Below are 20,066 nucleotides of genomic sequence, written 5' to 3' on the forward strand. Positions count from 1 at the left end.
TTCCTGCCCTTTTAAGAGGAAAGCCTGAAGTCACAAGTGAGTTCAGCAGGGAAAGCAAGGGAGGGGTCTAGTGGATGCCTGTAGCCAGCTAACTTTACGAGCTGGGCTTGGACATGTTGAAATAGTCTGAACGAGAGGTTTTGTTCTGAAAGGCCAGACTGTTCTCACACACTGTGAGCCTAGAAGCCTTTCGCTGTAGTACAAACACTAAAGGAACTGGTGAAAGCCACTTTACAAACATTTAATCAACATAACCTATGAGAACATGCTGCCAATTACAATGAATATAAATATGTCTAAACAGATACAAACACTCTGCCGGAGTGCTGTGCCCCATAAACAAGTACACATGGCAATGAAACCTGCCATAACCTCTAAAATTTAATATTTGCTCTCATGAAAAATAAATATTTCAAACATCAAGCTAAAAAGAAAAAAAAAAAGAAAAGAGAACATTTTGGTTGCTCTTATTGAAGCTGTCTGAACTCCTGGCAGTAAGCAATATAGCATGCTATACTTCAAAGACACCAATATTAAAGAGGAAATACTTGGATCACAAAATGTGCAAGAAGAAACTGCAAGCAAAAATGAAGGGGTCATCTGCAGGGCAGTTAAGCTTAAGCAGTCTCCTTTTTATTCACTGCTCTTTTTCTCTCACCCATCCTGCACTCCACTACTTTTATTTTAGCTCCTAGATGATCTCTCTAAGTCAACCCTTTGGTTGGCAGTTCAAAGTATCATTTTTTTTCTTTACTGACTTTATCACCTCTTTTAAGCTGGCCTTGTCTTTGGCATGCTATGTGTAAGATGAATGGTTACAGGCCATACACAATCAATTTAATTCTTTTAACTTTTTATTCCCAACAACTTCTGATTTCAACTTCTCAGGTTTAAAAGTCTTCTTGCCCTATATTGTCAAAAACAAAATTATTTTGATAAATGTTTGGTCTTCTCTTCCAACTGATTAGTATCAACAAAACCTCTGCTTTGCTGAACTTTAGGGAACCTTAAGTTAATCTATTTAATAGGTAAGTTAAGGCTGCCATGTGATTCTGTGGTCTTGGCTGGAAGTCCAGAGAGCCTCCTGTCATGTGTTTCATGATGTGATTGCTCAGATGTGTGGGAAGAGTCAAGCAGAGTTAGAAATATGAAGATTAGTACAGGAAAAGAAGACATCTTGGCAACAAATGTCATCGGAAATGATAGCTGCAGAATTTAGCGATATAATCTTTCCTGTATAGAGGTTGCTTGGAATTTGTTTTGATGATTTCATTCTGACAAACCCCTTCTTATGATGGGGTGTGTCTGCATGACTAATCAGGCTATGGTGAGAAACTCAAAACTCAGAAATCTTGTCATTTGTAATAATTCATCTATAGCTCAGACAATCCTGTTTCTTTTAAGGAAACCTAGAATTCCAAGTATTTCAAGTGGCTTCAAAACGTTTTGATTTTTAACTCCCTGGATAAACATTGTTTTGATAGATGTCTGTTTTTTTTTTGGTCTTTTGCAATATATTTATATATAAGTTTATAAATATAAAGGAGCAAATATTTTAACATCCAGAGATAACATAACCATCAAAGCTATATAAATATAGCTACACTGTGTTTATATTGACTCTATGAATATTATTTTTTACAAATCATTTAATGTTGGTTGTTGAACAATTGAAAGGTTGTTTTTTTTAACTCTCAACTCCAGGTTGCATCATTTTAGTCAAGAGCATGCATATTTGTTCATGATGTTTACATCAGCGGACCTTTAATGTTAACTTCCTGAACTATACCTGAGGCAAATCATGTGTGCGGAGCTGGTGCTGTGTCCATCTGAGGTATTTCACAACGAGATATGGGTGATTAAGGTTTTGTGGTAGGGTTGGGTTTACTCCTTCAAAAGGGTTCCCAGGTTGATTTGACCAACACCAGGCTGTTTTATTGAATGGTTGCACTGCAACAGCTATATGGCTTAAGGTCTTACAGCTCAAATTACTAATGTCTCACACACAATAAAAGTGTGGTCTCAGCAGTGCAATAAAAGCTGTAACTGTGCTTACAAAATGCTCCCTTTCATGCTCTGCTTTCTAGATGATTTTAAAGCCATCAATTGCCTGAGCCTGGCCTTTTATTAGGTCAAGTCAGGTACTTCCTGATTTCCTTAAACATTTACTTTTGCACAGGGACTGGCAATGGGGTGTTGGAGGGAGGGCTTGCATCCATTAGTCTCACTATGTAATATTTTAATTTACATGGTCAATCATTTATGTCAGATTTTATGTAATGCATCATGTAAAATGCTTTGCTAATTTTTTTATACCACAAGACCGTTTTCATATTTTGACACAATACAGATGCAAACTTCAAGGAACTCTTATTTAAAGCCATATAGGAGAGTATCACAAATAGCCCATAATTGTGAAATAGAAGGAAAGTGACAGATGGTTTGCAAACATTCTTTTTTTTCTAAATAAAAATCTCCAAATAGTGGCATCCATTTATTTTTGAGACCCTGCGAGCTAATGCTTTGCAAAATACTGTTGGTTGTAAGAATAGCTACAAATCTTTCTGGGTAATTTGTCTCTGTATTTGCAGTTTAAGAAGGTGACTTTTTTTTTTTTTACCAGTTCTGGTATGCAAAATAGTTGATGATTATTCAGACAGCATGGGAGTATCTGTAAAGAGTCATTTTCAAGTTTTAGGTTTATACTCCGACTATTGTTTCTGTTGCAAATGTTTACCAGCCTCTAACAGGTTTCTTGCACTAATGTTGTTCAGATTTTTATTTCAAAAATAATCTTAAAAGCATTGTTAATTTTCCTTAATCTTAAAAATAAGATTAAGGAAAACTACTCTTGAAAACTACTCTATCACAAAACTGCATTCAAGATTATCATTGTACAATGTGAAACAGTTTTAGGGGAATAAATACAGTACTTATGTGAAATAGTGTACAAGTTCATCCTTTAATTTTACATGAACAGAGTTCTATGTGTTGTAAAAAGGCATTGTGAATGGTTGTCTGTCTCTGTTTCCTTGACAGTCAGCCATGGGCTGTGGTAGTTGTTGGCTGGGTGTGTTTTCTTGGTAGATGGAAATGAAAGCTGACCCCAGTCCCTTCCTCTACAGCAGACCATGGTCTTGTGGTGATGTGGCCTACATCTAATAGCAAAATGAAATGGTCTTCAAAGATGAGCTGTCCAGTGAACTTATGGCAAAATTGGTTAAGGAAAAAAACAGATTACAGACAGACTTCCAGGGGAAAGTTTGAAGGATCTGCTGGTGACCAAGGTCACACATCCTGCATCCAGAAATCCTAACAGATAATATTTATTATATCCCCTAGCCATTGCTTGTGGAAACACACAAGCCCTGGTGTAGGTTATCCAAACAAAATTTTTTTTGTTTTTAATTTAGCCCTTGTCTTGTCCTTCCTTGGAATGTGCTGAAGACCACTGTGACCTGGGCCAAACCCAGATATTTGGAAAGCTGGAACAAAAACTGAGCCACAGTGAACCCACTGAGTCTGAAAAGTAAAAGGGAACTAATTAAACATGTAGCTAGACATTTCAAAATATGTGCACATATTTACAGCTATCCACATCCTGCTAGCACCATGTGTTATGATTAGCTTGTTCCGGAGAGGTGTTTGGTATCATTAGATCTATTCTTTTTCCCATGAATATCTGCAGGCAAGGTGAGACAATATTTAGCCTGGCTCATCATTAGCCCATTACAAGCCTGCATTCAACAGAGCATGTCTCATTTCTTCAGTACTCCAGGCTAATGAACATGTATCGATTTATCTAACAGTTGCAGCAACTGCAAAGTGGCAAATTAATTTGCCACATAGTGACTTGCTCTTAGCAAAAAAATATATATATACATTCATGCTTCTTTCTTTTCTCATACTCCTGTTTCTCTCACTTCTAAATGTTTGTAAGAATGTCATATTACCAAGAGGCTGGTTAAAGGAATATATCTCTGGGCATACACAGCTCATCTAATTCAAATCTTTCTGAGTGGGGCTATAAGAAAAGTTAACTGTCAGTTACCTCCCAAGTAAGTTTTCATTTACTTTATTTTTGCTTGTGCAGTCTCTTTCAAGTGGGCAACCATCCTGATATATGCAGTATAAACACTGTCACCTAAAAGATAGTGGTATGACTGGTTATTTAAGCTGTGGTTTATGTTTGAGTAGCTATGAATGTCTAATTAAGAGATTTTTCTGCGGTTTTTGTAAGGAAGCTGGCCTACCTACCTATGTCTTACCATCTATATTAGCTGCTCATAGACAAGATGATCAGTCACTGAAAAAACAATATTCATAGAGTGGAGAAGGAAGACTCACTCAGAGTCCCTTTTATGTGAGAACTGCAAATGATTTTAAATACTCTATAGTTTTCTCCCCATATGATTTATAAACTTCATTATGACATACTGAACTCTGTCTGTTAAGCACATCTCTTTGCCAATAAATAAGATGTACTAAAAGGACTAGGTTTTGTTGTCTGGCAGTTTATAGTGAATATGTTAAACCTCTGGTCATTTAGTCAGTCATAGCTACAACACTGTTAACACTGATAGAGGTGTTAGTCTAAGAAAAACTGTGGTTATACTGCCTCCATGTGGTGAGTGCTATGAATTAAAAGTATGCTGTATTCATTATTTAAAAACAATGGTTAAAATTAAAGCAAGATCGCTTGAAAAAGATAGTTTACGCAACTGTAACATATTTCATTTTACTGTAATAATCACAATAACCTGCTGAACAATGGCATAGTGTTTTCCCAGAGGATGCAAAGCTGTCATTCCAGCCTTTTATTACGTACCTTAAACACTAATATTCAAGTGAAATATAAAACTATCTTTTCATAGTTTTCATCTGAATAAAACAAATTATTGTCTGTTGACGGATAAAGGACCGTTTTCTCAGTTGTGAATTGTTGCTCCATGGACATTGAAAATCAAATCTAAACCAAAGACATTTAAACTGACAAGTTTTATTTGCAGCTAAGTGAGGGAACCAACCATTCTCCCTTCCCGCAACTACAAATTTATGACTCACTGGGGACATGAAAGTTAAACAAATTATAAAAAGAAATTTGTAAACATGTTCCTGTAGTGTTAGTGGCAGAGTGGTGGAAACATAAAATATGGCCAGAGCATGTTTAAAGCTCTAATAGTCTGTGATGGAAATGAGATCGATTAAAACTGTAATTGGTCCGTGGTTTGCTTTGAGGACTTTTCCAGGCCTGGCTGCCCTAACCGTGTTTGTGGCTGGGTGTAACTTCTCCCCACCTCTGTGTCGCCTGCATTAATGTACCAGCAGACATGCTGCAGTCTGAGACAGCAGACCACATAGACTTCTAAAGAAAATAGCTAAACTATTAGATTTAAGGAACACACATGTAAAACCCAATGCATGCACTTATAAAAACTGATATAAACTGAGATAGATTTTGTCATAAATAGTGACTTATTTGAAAAAGAGACTAGTAATAACACTTCCATCCATTTAGACAAAAACATTAACCTAATCTTTTTTAGGAGTTGTGCTTGATCTGAGCCATATTTATTGATCCAGTTACTATTAATTTATTTTCAACTTCAGATCGTTTTGTGAGAATGAATGCAATTATCATTAAATAGTTTTCTTTCTAATCTTTTTTTTTTACCCCATTCTGTTTTGTATCTTAATTATTCAGATTTTCTGGCCACACCTTTCTGGGAGCAGACCCAAAACCCCATGGAGAAGATGGGGAGGATCCATCTTCTGGCCTGCAAGTAGAATGAATGGATGGATGGATGGATGGATGGACTGAAAAATAGGCATTCATTGTTGTTTTTTTCCCTGTGAAATACTGAACCAACACCACTGCTAACTATAGTTGTTGGTCTAAATCAAAATATTCTTTGCATTTGATTATAAAGTTTGTGACTTCTTTAAATTGGTTATGAAATACCTATTGCAGTGATAAAATACTGCCACTAAGTGGCAATATGGGTGAACATAAAAACTGCTGGATATAGGTTAGATGGAAAGAAAGAAGGAAGGAAGGGAAGAAGGAAAGAAGGAAGGATTGAAGGAAGACTGGAAGAGAAACAGATATTAAACCTTAAAACTGAATCTCTCCTCAAGCCACATGCCTACATGCCGAGAAGGGCACGGATAACTGAGGTTAGAGGTCTGGGGGGAGACACAGGGACAGTTGGTGTTTGGACGGCAGACAAGGGCAGGCAGGGGCAAAGCCAGCAGAGTTAACTATGCCCGAGAGCACAGCCGGGTGGAGTGGACTGTGATCTCCTGGTGTGGTGTAACCACCTGTTTGCTTGTCTGCTTATGTTTAACTGATCAAAATAACATGAGCTAATGCTATATGTTGACATTATTTTTTATAGTAAACTGGCAAAAAGTAGTCAAAACAGGTTGACCTGTTTTAAGGTCAGAGCACAGTGTATTCTAGTTTATATGTTTATTCAACCCACATACATAGGACGGAGGTTCTGCAAGGGTGTTGAGTGAGGGAACTAGAGTTCATGGTCTTCTGCTGCAAGGAGGTGGGGGTACATGGAAGTACTTCTCACACTTGTCCTTTACCATGAACTCATGCAGACAAATTCACAAGACACACCAGAGCACACTTATCATGCATAAGGGAAATGACTTTACAGACACATAACCACAGATGGTCCCCTGACACTCAATGAGATGAACATTTGAGAGCACATTTCATAGAGATGGATTAGGAGTCTGCTTTAACTGCAGCTACCCTACACCAGAATAACATATATCGCATGATGTACTACAAACCTGAAGTCAAAGTGGAGAAGAGAGAGAAGGTAAAGAGAAGAAGGACAAAAGTTGTTATGCAAATGAAGGCAAGCAGATGGTAGGATTGATAAACACGTGGACAAAATGGCCTTCTTGGCGGAAATCCCAGTCATAGCTATCGTGCTTGCCATGAGCAGGCATATCTGTCAATCAAAAACAGGTTGGAAAATTGTACACATGACCATAAGGCAGCCAATGAGATGAATTTGAAAATTCCAGTTTGAGGCAATTGGTTCTTCACCAATTGAGTAATTTATTACGATATATACAATATAACTTGTCTAATCAATGATTTCAATTTCTTTCATGAGTAACCTTTCTTAAACAACACATCACTAAGAAAGATGAAGGCAGATGATAATTTTTATCTGCCTTCATCAGATACAAATTATATCTGATATCTGAACCAATATATCAGATATAAAAACTGATATCTTGGTTTTTAGATATCAGTATTTTGTGTTACTCCCTAACTTGGACTTTTTCAAATTTACTCTGACATAAGGATTTAGCTGATGCTAGTAAACATCAATGTGGGAGAAAAGAAGAAAAAAAAAATAGGGATCTCAATTATGCATATGGGATCCTACAGGTTCAATCTTAGGACTTTAAAACTTTTCGTGACTGAAATTTTTTATCTGATTGGATCAGATTCACTACTTATAAATTAAGTAAACCTATTTGACTTGGATAACCTTAAAAAGTTGCACTGTTTGCGTGCATAGTGACAAAGCATACAGTCTGAAGTCCCACAGTACTTCACCTGAATAACAACTTTTTCTGAGGGCTGATCAAAGGAAATTGTTCCTACTTCTTCCCTCTGATGTTGACTGGAATGATTGTATTGTTATGGGCTGCGTTGCTATGGGACTAACTGGTAAAATTAGGCTCATCACAAGTCTGCCTGGTGATGATTTTAACAAGAAATGCAACAGCTCTGCAGGTCATCATTTTAATAGAATACGTCAACTGGACCATACAGATTTTGGAAAACTTGGCTCGAATTGATCATAGAAGATCTTTGTTTATGATTTTCTTCACAACCCATGTTCTCTTATGTTTACTGTTCTTATATTGGATATTTCTGGAATCTATTCTTTGTTCGTGAAAACATGGCATTTCATTAATAACATTTCTTTAAAGAAGAAAACTACAAATAGACATACCCTAAGGAACTCTGCTCAAGTGCCTTGTGTGATGCCCCCCGAGGGATGAAGATGTACAAGTGACTCTCAATGAAGTGAAAAACATTATAGAGATAGAGGGATGAATTAGACACAGACAGATGCTTTTAGGGCTTTATTTCTATTAATTATAATAATTTTCCTCTTACAGATAATTAAAACGCAGTATTTAAGAGTAAAATAGTACATTAGACCAATAAAAAATGTAGGTACAGAAAGGTGGACTGTATGAAAGATATTTTTAATATTTACTATTAATTTCAAATAGTTGCTATTTTTGAAATGAACTTTTAAGCTGGCAAATGAGCCTCATCTGGGAACACATATTCAAATTTTTAGATTATAAAGCTGCATTCATGTTTTCATGTCATCATACTTTAGATAGAACAGACTATTCTCTTGCTTTGCCTGCATATTGTGTTACAGTGTTAGTTTACCCATGTTCCAAACATTTGCAAACTGCGGAATGTTTATCTTTTTTTACTTGGTAACAAAGTTAATGATGATTGCATGGCAAAACTGTTTGGACCAAGACCTGAAAGATGGGCCAAAAATTGAGCCATAGCAGAAATAAATGAAGGTGCTTCTTTTCTAAAACTCCACACCTACAGAGCTTAGTAGAATCTGGCAGCCATGTTTGAATCAAATCCAGTAGAAATTTAGAGCTTGTATGTGTAATAACTTACGCACAACCAGACAACACTGGCTTTAATTATGAAAATATTAACTATTTCTCACAATGTACAGACTATTTAGGCTGTTGGTTTGCTAAGTTTTTACTGTGACGCTTTAATTTGGCTTGGAGTACCGTTGTTTGATTAAGGAACAATAGCAATTGTAGAACCGGATTGTTCCGTATCTTTATTATATTTCTCTGTTTGGCTGCAGGTCAACTATGCATGAATGAATGAAAATATGGCAGAACTTTCTCTTCATTTTGCACCCTTAGCAGAGGCAGCATTCCCAGCACCACTCAGGGGGGCTCCATTAAGCAAGGCATGATACCAAAACCCACCCGGAATTCAAGGAACGTTTTCCCTGTGGTTTCAGGTTACCAAGTCCACACGTTAAACACAGATCCCACACACACATACACCCGCACACATATAACTGCCTACACAGTAGCACTGTACTTTTTGTTATTTTGACAGAAGTTGAGTTGTTGGCTTTTCTTCTCCCCTCCCATGCCTGTCATTCATTTTCGTTTTAAAACTCACATTCTTTTTCCTGTGGGTTGTGTAAAAACTTGGACTTGAACTTAAAACTTCAGCTTGACCCTAACCACCCGCCTGTTAAGATTCTCACTTTATTGATAAATACCACACGGTGAAAGTTTAACCTTATATGCACATTTATACACTAAAAGCACACAAGAACCTTGGCCCGAGCTCACCATTGGCCTCAAATTCCAAAGTATATGTAAACACTGCATCCCTCAATATTCAACAGCTTTTGGGTCAAAAATCTGTCAACTCTAAATCACAACTCATTTTCATTCACTGTATCCATCAAGAAAAGGAACGCAGGCTCCTAAAATAAAGTCGGTGCAGAGATTTGTAAATTACAAGTGTTCACTCTGTGTGAGTGTCTGTACAAAGTCAGATCTGAAGGTCGGTGTCCTGCATACTTTGAATGTTTCCCTGGTTCAACACCCCTGAATCCAATGAATAGTTCTTTACCAGGCTTCTGCAGAACAAGATTGCCTCCAGAAAATTTTCAAAACGGCGGTCAAATGTATGCCACTGATAATCTTGAGATACATCACAAGAACTCAGTCTTTAAGGCAGATACTGATGTACTTTGCACGGAGATTATGGGCAGAGCCAAGAAATTGTCATAGATATTTAAAAGTAGGTCAAAAATAAGAGATCTAGATCTGGACATCAAAACATCTAGTTATTTAGATGTTTACTTTGCTCAACAAAAAGCCAACTGTATGTTAACATTATTTGACAAGAGTTGAAGATGCAAATTGCTCTCAAGGCAAAATACCCTTTGGACAAAGGGCATTTTTTTACTTATAGAGATGCAATGACCGTCATGTTTTTTTTAAAAGTAATGATTACAGTATCATTTTATGATACATAGATGTAGAGCTAGTGAACAAACTGAAACACTTAAAACATCAATTAAGAGACCAGACATGCAGAGACAGTTTTTATTCATGACAAGCACCATAGAGTGTATGCCAAGAACCAGCAATCACTTCACCACATAGCTGTGGTGGTTCATCAAATATTTTCATCCACTGACATTTTAGCTTAAAACTCTGCACATTATCAGCAACTGACATTAAGTGGGGCGCATTTGGAAGAGTACTCTTAGTTTATTGACAGAATGCTTCAGAATTTGTGTAGGGGTGAACAGAAATGTTTAGAAGGCTAACACACACCTCTCACACATACACAGAGAACATTGATATACAGACTACCACTGGCTGGCCACCAAAAGCTAAAAGACTTGAAATAGGATCATAGAGACATAAAGCCACAAAGATAACTCTTTTAAAACTACTTCTTCCCCCTACCGCAGTCATACATCTCTCATCTATTCCAGATTTTAAATCAGCTTTTCTTGTTTGATTGACACTTTTATTATCCCTCCTGTTCCCAATTGCTCCACTTCCCATCCTCCTCTTCCAATTTGAGTTTGATGTCTTTCCACTGGGCAGCGATTGGTGAGTCAAGTTTACCTTGTCCAATATAAACTGCTGTCATAAAACATGCCAGTCTATTGTGGCACTTTAATTATATGAGGTCAACCCACTCCACCGTCTAAGGACACAACATTATAGGAGAAGCTGGAAACCTTTTGCTTGCACAAATGAGATGATGAGAATAAAACGAGCTAGAAGGCAACCTCACAAAAATGTGCAGAGAGGCATAAACACGGGGAAACTGAAATACACAAAACACTCATTACTGAGAGAAACGTGACAAGTAACACATTTGCAAAGGAGTGCATAATGGGGCACGTTGCACATCAACAACACAAACACAACTTCTGCAATAATGTTTTTACCGTTTATAAATGTCATAAATCCAAACTCACAGTCCAAACATGTTAGCACTGAAAATAAATAAGTCAAAGACTGAAATGTGATCACTGCTATTTTCCCCTTTCTTCAATTACACAGACAAACACGCCCCCGCACACCCCGGCACATGCACGCACACCCAACCACACAGTCCAAGAGTTCAATTTAGAGGGTCAAATTGAGGCCCTAAACTCTTGTGCAGGGTTATGGGAAAGGAACCGGCCACAAACTCTAATCCAAAAACAAGTCTAGGAGAAATTCAGAAAGGACAGATGAAAAATACTGAAGAGGTTAATCATAAAATTAAACAAGAAGGGGTTTTCTTCAGTCCTAAAATGTGATATATCATGTCAGCTGCTCCTTGTTCCAATTCAGTGTTTTCTTTTTTTTTTTTGCTCAAGTACCCATCTGACCTATCTGACCGAGCAGACATTTAATGTTTCTAAATACAAGAAAAACCCTCTTAAAGTTTTGAGTGTTAAATGTTTTTTCTCCCACAAATATACACAAATTTATTATCCTTTCAACTTATGCAAGCCATTTTGATGAATTTTCAAATTTTTTAACTAAGCTCCTTTCAACCCAGGAGACTGATAGAAAAGCCGGGGGAGACAAAATGTATGACTTGACAGAACAGAAGGGAGTGGAGTGTGAGGGGTGAAGACTTTGCCCGGTGTACCGTTCTTCCTGCTTCTCCTCACAATGAGCGGAATAGATTCCAGATGTCGAAATGATAAACAAATGGACTGTCATAACCTTATAAAAATGCAAGGCATTCAGAAGCACTTGCATTGCTGTATTGTCTGTGGACCATCTCTTTGTCTTAATCTCAAGTCTTTGGACTCAACCCCAAAGAGGAGTGCTGAGTTATTACTTTTTTCATTCGTTCTGAAGATCACATATGTGCAACACACCAGAATGTACAGAGCAATCTTAGAATAACTTAAAATTCTCCATGGTTGAAGTGTCAAATTACTCTAAACATCCGTCTCACATTATACACAAACATTAAGAAAGAAAAAGAAAAAAAATCACTTGCTAATTTGTGTAATAAATGTGTCCTCCTGCAAAGATCAAAATACCCAGAGGAATGTAATCTACTGTATTCTAGAACTTCACCATTTCATAAGGTGGCAGGTTATTGGAATAACTCTGTTGCAAATTTTGTTTTTACTCTCCTTTTAGAAAGTTGTTGAAACTGAGAAATTGTGCAGTTTGAAGGAAGAGTCTTGCCTCTACTTGCTGTTTGGACAGTTGTTATAATGAAGACTGTTCATTTGCTTGTAATAAACTGTTGAGAATACTGAACAGTAACAAGGAGAAGGAGAAGAGGTAGGGAGGTGTGTTTGTGTGTGTGAGTGCTTGGGGGTGGGTGTGGGCACACAGGCGTGTGTGTGTGAGGGAGGTTTAAACCATTCCATTGATCATAATGGGTAATGTTAGAGCCCGATCAGCTGGCCTCACTCAAAGCTGGTGTTGTGTTTCAACGAACACCGAGAATGGGAGAGAAAAAGGAGGCAGGCAGCTTCAGCACAGACACAGCAGGTCTGGAGAAATTGAACAATGGCAATTTAAAACTGAAAAGACTGAGTGTTGGATCCCGTCACCTGTCTCACTTTTTCATGGGAGTGTTAAAATATCCCCCAGGAGTGTGACACCCAGGAAAGCAGGGAGGGAAACGGTAGTCTGGACAGTACCAACACATTCTTCAATATAATCAGTTCAGGAACAACCAAAGCCAACTTGGTCCTCTCTTGATCCTGAGCCTTCCTGTCATACTTCTAATGATTTATTTTTAACCTCAGTCATGAATCTTTTTTTACTCTGCATCTTTGTCTTCAATCAAATCAGTAGATGAGTCGGGGGTCTCTTCCTCTCCCATGTTTTTATGTCTGTCCCAAGTGAAGAGGTGAGATTGAACCAGAACAAGGCTGCAGGTCCAAAAAGTCTTGGTCCCATGCGCTTACGGCAAATATGAAAAAAACTCTTTGGGATTCTGCAGTAACTCTTCAACCTTAACATGAACCCGGTGAAGGATAATGTGCTTTGGAAAACGTTCTGCCTTTCAAAACACTGACAGAAACACCACAAGGGACGTTACTTTCACAATTCCTTTTCACTCTGTACACCTCAAACATCCAGCACAAGTAAGTCATGTTATCTGTAGAAATACTCTGATGACTGTACATTTGTATCAGAGAGGGGCAAGCAGCCAAGTGCAGAGAATGTGTGCACTGCTTTGTGCCATAGTGTGGGAACATTCATCCCATCTTCCACATCAACAAAGCAAAGAAGATGATTGCATAATTCAAAAGAATAACTTTCTGATGAGATACTTTTGGTAATATGTATCAATCAATCAATTAAATCAATCCAATTTTATTTGTATAGCACTTTTCAGTTACCAGGCATTTCCAAGTGCTAATTGGGGGGGACTCAGTGAGTATTTAACTTTTACCCTTTTTGTCAGTTGATAGTTTAACATGGACATCAAAATGAAATAGTTATTTTTGCTTAATGTTACTACAAAAGTAACATATCCTGTTTGGATACAGCAAAAACTGTTAGTTTTGCACCGTCGCCACGCAAAAGCACTATGTGAAATGCAATCTCATCCAAAGTGACACGCATAGTACTTCAAAGCTGAGACGGGACTGACCAAACTGTCTTTAGAAGTTTTAGATCTATAGGATTAGTTAAAAACAAACACTGTCACCATTAAAGTGCTTCAAAAAGGCAGGAACTGGCCCAATTTATAAGTCATAATTTGTTCCAAAAATCTACAGAATTAAAAAAACAAACAAAAAAAACTCACTAATTTAAAAATGGAAAGTCATTATTTTGTTCCTGATTTTCCTGGAAACATGCAACACAAAAAAAATACCTATGATGGTCTAAATGTTAAGAGATGTCAGCAGATGTCGAGATGCCCTTTACAGCTGCTGGCACTCACAACTCTGTCATCAAATGTTGAATGAAGAGAAGAAGGGGATTTCAACCTCAAAAGTCTTTCATAGGCTTTGAAGTTTAAATTGTGTGTCTGTGGATGCATGCTCCTCATCTGAGCCCTTGTGAATAACCTCCCAGCTGTTCACAAGCTTATGGATCCCATGTGGATTGATACATCTCTTGCTTAGGGAAAACCAGCATGTCATTGGAGGACTGGTGTGGACTCACACCTTTGCATCTCTGTTTTGGATCTGTTTCCGCTGATGTGATTTGTTAGTCTCTGCTACATTAAAATGTTGCTAATGTGTTTCTTGTTTTTGCTTAACACAATTGCTTCTTTTGGTTGTATTGCTGCTATTCTGACGTAGCTTTCCCAAGAAAGGTCCAAGCAGTGGGAGAAGTTATGGCAGTGATGTCCGAGTCTTTCCCATGCAGACTCATAGGAGGGCCTTTGTTCCCCCTCCATGCTTTGGGGGTCTCCACAGTGGGACTGTGCCCCACTCTACTGACTCCACAATGGGTCTTTATGTTGCCAAGGCCCCCCTCCACACTTTCACTCCAACATACTTGTCTCATCAGGGGCACCCCAACGCAAAGGGGGCACCACGGCACCAAAATGACGACTCTTTTATCATGCCCTGCTCGGCCCTCTTTTCTCTGTCATGAATGCCAACAGAGTCAGATACAGGGAAAGAGAGTAAGTGAAGGAGCAAGGCTTGTGAGTGTTGCCAAATGTCTCAGTGGGGCACTGTTTTCTCATTCAAACCAGAAACACTTGACACCACAAGCAGTGACCTGGCAATCAGCAGGGATTGTGTGATAACACACTGTTACAGCTCTGTAGTACAGTTAATGAAAAACCAACACACTTGGGAGTAAATGACACAAACTCAATTCACAACTGGTTGTTCATAAAGACAAAGGAGGGAACTTGCTGAATTTCTCTTTTGCAGAAGTTGATAAATAAATGTAGATGCCCCATTCTCCCTTCTTTATAGGTTTATAAATCACAAATTTCCAACACAGATATAATATTTTAATCACTGTGTACTAAAATATTGCCACAGGCCCAGTTTACTGGTAGTATGTTCAATAGAGTACCTTGCCAAAGAAAAAGCAACTCCACAGCATACCCCCGCCACCACCATACTTCACCACTGGGATACTTTGGTTATTTATAGTATGAGTTCTCCTCCACACTACATACTCTCCTTGCACATAGGCAAGTAGTTTAGTTTTGAGCTCTCCTGACAAGAACACCATTCTTCAATTGTTTCGTGTGTCCCCAACATGGCTAGAGGCAAATTTTTAAATATCGGATTTATTTTCAAAATGCTTTCTTCTTACCACTCCTCCAAAACAGAGATAATTATTGACAGAGCAACAGATCTACCCACCTAAACTGTGGATTTCTGCAAGAACAGAGTTTTCATAGGTCACATAACTTCTCTGACTAATGCTCTTCTTGCCAGGGCTGTTAGTTTTAAGTAGACAGCTGTGTTTTGGTAAATTTGTGATTGTTACCATACCATTTCCATTTTCAAATGAAGGATTGAACAATATTCTGTGATATGTCCAAAGATTGAGATGTCCTATAGTTTAACCTCATCTTTAAAACTTTTCACGACTTTATTCATGACCCAAATAATATGTTCTTTGAACTCCATAATGCTGTGTGCTCAAGTAATGCTGTTTTACAAACCACATAAACCTAAGCAAAACAACATTATTTAGGGGCACCAGGGTAAAGGAAAGAATAAAAAAGGCCAAGGGCCATGAATACTTTTGAAATGCATCAGATGTCTTAACAAGAAATATATTAGGTGGACGAGAATGAAGGGAAAAAGGGGGAAATTGTAACCAGTCACTAAACACAATAAAAACCAACATCCAGTGCACCTCTTGCTGAGCACATTGTCTTACCAAGTACATAAGTAAAGCCAGGCCAAACCCGGATGTTGAACAAGGGCAAAATGATAAAGCCACACACACACACACACACACGCCCACACACAAGGGGAAAATTAATTCATGGGATCTGCATATTTTTCTGTGTTCTGGCAGTACCAATTGAACTGAAGTTACTGTGGTTGTTAAAAATTGGATAGTGTGACCTTGTCATAGCTGTGGAGGTAGTTTAAAGAGTGTTTAAGAAACTGATCCAGAATTCAGAATCAATTACAGATTTGAGTTGGCTCAGTAATTGGCATAATTTTCTTCATATGTTGAGTGAGAGGCAGGAGAGCCACACACTGAGCAAGCCCTCTGGTCTCTTAGAGATGCACCCAAAACCATCAGCAGGAAATCAGTTCCAAAGCTATGTCCATAAATCAGCACAAAATAAAAATCTCAGCAGAAAACAATTCAATCACTGACACAAACACAAAGAAAACCAGAGCCTTATGACTTTTTGTCCTGCCAGCATTCAGTCAATAGGGAGATGGATAATAATAACTTCCTTATTTGCACAGTGATTAACAGCAGCCAGTCACACTGACTCTCAGCCTGACAATTTGCAAAGGAGGGATATAAAGTCAAGATATAAAAATAATATTGTCACAGCTAGCTGTTAAGCATTTAACTTTTAAGAAAAGTAAATCATATATTAGAAGTTATACCACAAGTGATGTTTTTTTGTGTCAAACATAGAAAGTAGGTTTGTTCTTTGTTGCTGAAAACACAAGTTAATCAGTGATGCAAACAATGGAGACACTAGAAAGATTTCTCTTACCTTTCTACGACACCATTACCACCCCAGCAGGTGGAGTCGTCCACTATATACTCCCCTTCACACAGCATCTCTGGCAATGTATTGAAGAAGGATTTATAGCGCTGCAGTTGCCCTAAGAACTCCCTAATGGAAAAACAGAGAGTCAATAGAATGGTTATTATTGCTATATGACAATGACTTAAAAATTTTAAAACAGAATTTATAAAGAGTCATCTGCAAGATTATACCACAAAGAACCTCAGTATATGCCATTGTGCTCTGGAATAGTTGAAGTAACAACAAACACTAGTTTAATATTTTTCTGACAAGGCATGCATGTGATAAATACAAGCGATGATGTTGACAGTGGCAGAAAGGACAGCCCCTGAATATGACTGCATCAGCACATTTTCTTAGTTGCACTGTGTAGTGCTGCCAACAGATGTTATCAATGTAGTTCCTGTCATCTATTGCAGAGCAAAGGCAGAACTTTTTGACCTGACTCAGATTGTCTAAGCCCATAATGAGAAGCAAAAATGATGGGTTAGATGCTAAGACAGCCAATGAAAGGGTTTTAGATATGATTCAAAATTCAAGTCATTTTCCTTGAATTCTTTCATAGTTTGTTGTGTTTCAAGTGCAAAATCTGAAGTGCATAGAAAATGTTTGATAGTTTTCTATTTATTTTACTGACAAAAAGTGCTTTTGTTTCTATTCTCCACTACTCTGAGACCTTAAATAAAAACTCTTACAACTGTTTTCCTTCCGATTTCATCTAATATGTGTAAATTGTTTAACAAATATTTGTGAACAAATGCATCACTGACCTACCACGAGAGGTAAAATAAGGTTTTTATGAAGGGTAAAGTAATAAAACAACTCAAACTTTGAGCAACTAAAGGAGCATTATTCAAATTATTATCTAAAAATAACAAAGAATATGGCATAACCAAAACAACAAGGCATTATACTAAATCTGAGCACACCCAAGTTGCATAAATCCACATCTTCGACGGGGTAACTTGTTGATAGGGCAACTATTTCTTATGCACTCCACAAGTTTGACCATTATTAAAGATTGGCAAGAAAGACCCACATTGAAAAGAAAGTATCAGTATTTCTCAAATATTTATTTTCTCCATCAAATGGAAATATAATTAAAAATCTCTGTACATTGAGAATTCCCATATTCACTGTGTGTTTGTGCACAAACTTGGTCGACAAATGTGACTGAATCAAATTCTGAAATTGCACATTTAATTCTAAACACATAGAACTAAAACGGTAAATAATCTCCAAAATCTTATCCTCCCAGTGAAATATGTGGCAGCATCATGTTGTGTGAATAATTTATTCAATAGGGAAAATAAAGGAGGTCAGAAATGATGGGAGGTGGAGCTAAAAACAGGGTAATACTGGGGGAAAAAAAACCCAAAAAACATTAGAGGGTGCAAAATACTTTAGACTGGAGTGAAGGTTTGCTTCCAATAGAAAAACTGCTAAAGATACAGACTGATTTACAATGGATCAAGGGTTATGTGTTAAAATAGTAAACTGAAAGTCCAGGCCAAAAGCCAATTGAAAATCTGTACAAGCGCTAAGGACTCTTGGTCACAAAAACAATCTATCCAATCAGATTGAACTTTAACTAAGAATAATGGGTAAGGATTTCAATCTGAGTTGAGAAATACTTAAACTAATAAGAAACATGTCATACACTTTAAAGTTTGAGATACTGTTGTGCAACCCCAGTCTGCTTTAAATGTGTCAACAACTTTATCCCTTATCCTCGACATGTTTGGTGTGTTCCTGATGGTATTTTTTCATAATTGCACATCATGTTCTCTTTAACAATCAAGCAAACTTCTCAAGCCAATTGGTTGCACTAAATTCTATGTAAGGGTTTCATGGTTACTGAAAAGAAATGCATTATACATTTTTTTCATACCCTTTAGGTTAGTCTATCACAAACAATGTAACAAAAAAATTTTGTATTTAGAATGTAACCAAACTTTTGATAGAAACTGCTTCTATTGCAGGAATCTCATAATATTGAATAAATAACAAAGAAAAACATTGCCTTGGATTTATGCTTACCTAGAGAGTGTTCTCAGATTAGGATTATTGACCTTGGAGGGCTTCAGAGGGAATGGACTGGGAATAATGGGAATTGGAAGCAGGAGAATGCAGGGAGGTGAAAAGGGGGCATGGAGAGATAAACAAGAAAAAAAAAGGTTGGCATGACAGGGGATGAAGGGAAGATGAACAAAGTACACACAACTGTCTGTGGTAGAAAGTGATTATGCACATGCAGAGTTGTCAAACCAAATATGAATTAATAACCAATTTCAACCAAAATAACAGGAAAATTAAACAGAAAATGGAATATAATTCATATTATAGTCACCAAATCCACTCAAACAGTTATCAGCACATGTGCAAACAGTTGAAATGCACAATTAAGACAAAGTACAAATGAGTTTTTGTACTTTGTACAAAAAAAAATGCTAGGCTCTATCATCTTTCACATTTTCCAACCACTGTTCTTCTTTTGCTGCTGTGGCTTTGAAGTCTTCAGGGCTCACACGAGCTCTGGTCAGAGCTGGCAACAAGCGGGTGAACTGGATTGTGTTGCTATGAACGGCAGTGGCAGTGCCATGCCAGCCGTGACAGCTAGGCTTGGCATCAGTGCAACGATTCAGAGTGGGACGAGGTCAAGCACTCAACAGTGCTTTAGTTCATTTGTGTGTGCTTTCCAATGCGGCACTGGCTGGCATGCAGTGCTGGTGGTGTGGTCGTCTGGGTAAACAGGAAATTGTGTGGTCTGTCAAGATTGATCTTACCAAGGCTCCGCCTGCCTACCAGCTGCTGTGGGCACACGATGGTCCAGGAACCAGGTGGGGAGTATGGGTGGTGCTGGAGAGAAGTTACTTTGTCTGTGTATATGCGTTTGAATCCAACTAAACACTGGAGAACAGTGTGAAGTGACAGAAGCTGTAATAGTTTTGGATCAATGATATCCAACCTCTTAATCTATGACAAATCTAACAGTACAGCGAATATATACATAAGGTAGATATTCAAGCATTTCTTAAGTTTGTTTCACATTAACTCAAAGCTTCTGCCTACCTTTGTAAGTGGGCAAACTTTGCTAGCCTCTCTACTGGTAAAATATGGGAGGAGGAGGAGGCAGATGGAGAAGGTGAAGTTAAGGTTGTGGAAGAGGTTGTGACCTCTGGTCTCATAGACCACATGCTTGGGGGTTCCCGTGTAGACAGGCCACACACCTTGTCCACCTGTGGAGAGAGCACAGCACACACACCTGCTAAGCAAGGAGAATGTATGAATGTGTGGG

General features: G+C 37.9%; 1 protein-coding gene across 2 annotated transcripts in view; it reads right to left on the bottom strand.

Moving 5' to 3' along the window:
* Positions 1-20,066, bottom strand: part of gpc5c (glypican 5c) — a 96,666-nt gene that overhangs the window by 36,047 nt on the left and 40,553 nt on the right. Inside the window, exons 4-6 of one of the 2 annotated variants that reach the window (XM_032566228.1) lie at positions 19,841-20,007; positions 18,809-18,865; positions 16,733-16,855 (exon numbers count right to left, since the gene is read on the bottom strand). In XM_032566228.1, coding sequence (XP_032422119.1) covers positions 16,733-16,855; positions 18,809-18,865; positions 19,841-20,007 — 347 coding nt within the window. The remainder of the gene's footprint in view (positions 1-16,732; positions 16,856-18,808; positions 18,866-19,840; positions 20,008-20,066) is intronic. The other variant, XM_032566229.1, reaches the window with a different exon arrangement.

This window comes from Xiphophorus hellerii, chromosome 6, assembly GCF_003331165.1.
Source record: "Xiphophorus hellerii strain 12219 chromosome 6, Xiphophorus_hellerii-4.1, whole genome shotgun sequence".
Lineage (NCBI taxonomy): Eukaryota > Metazoa > Chordata > Actinopteri > Cyprinodontiformes > Poeciliidae > Xiphophorus > Xiphophorus hellerii.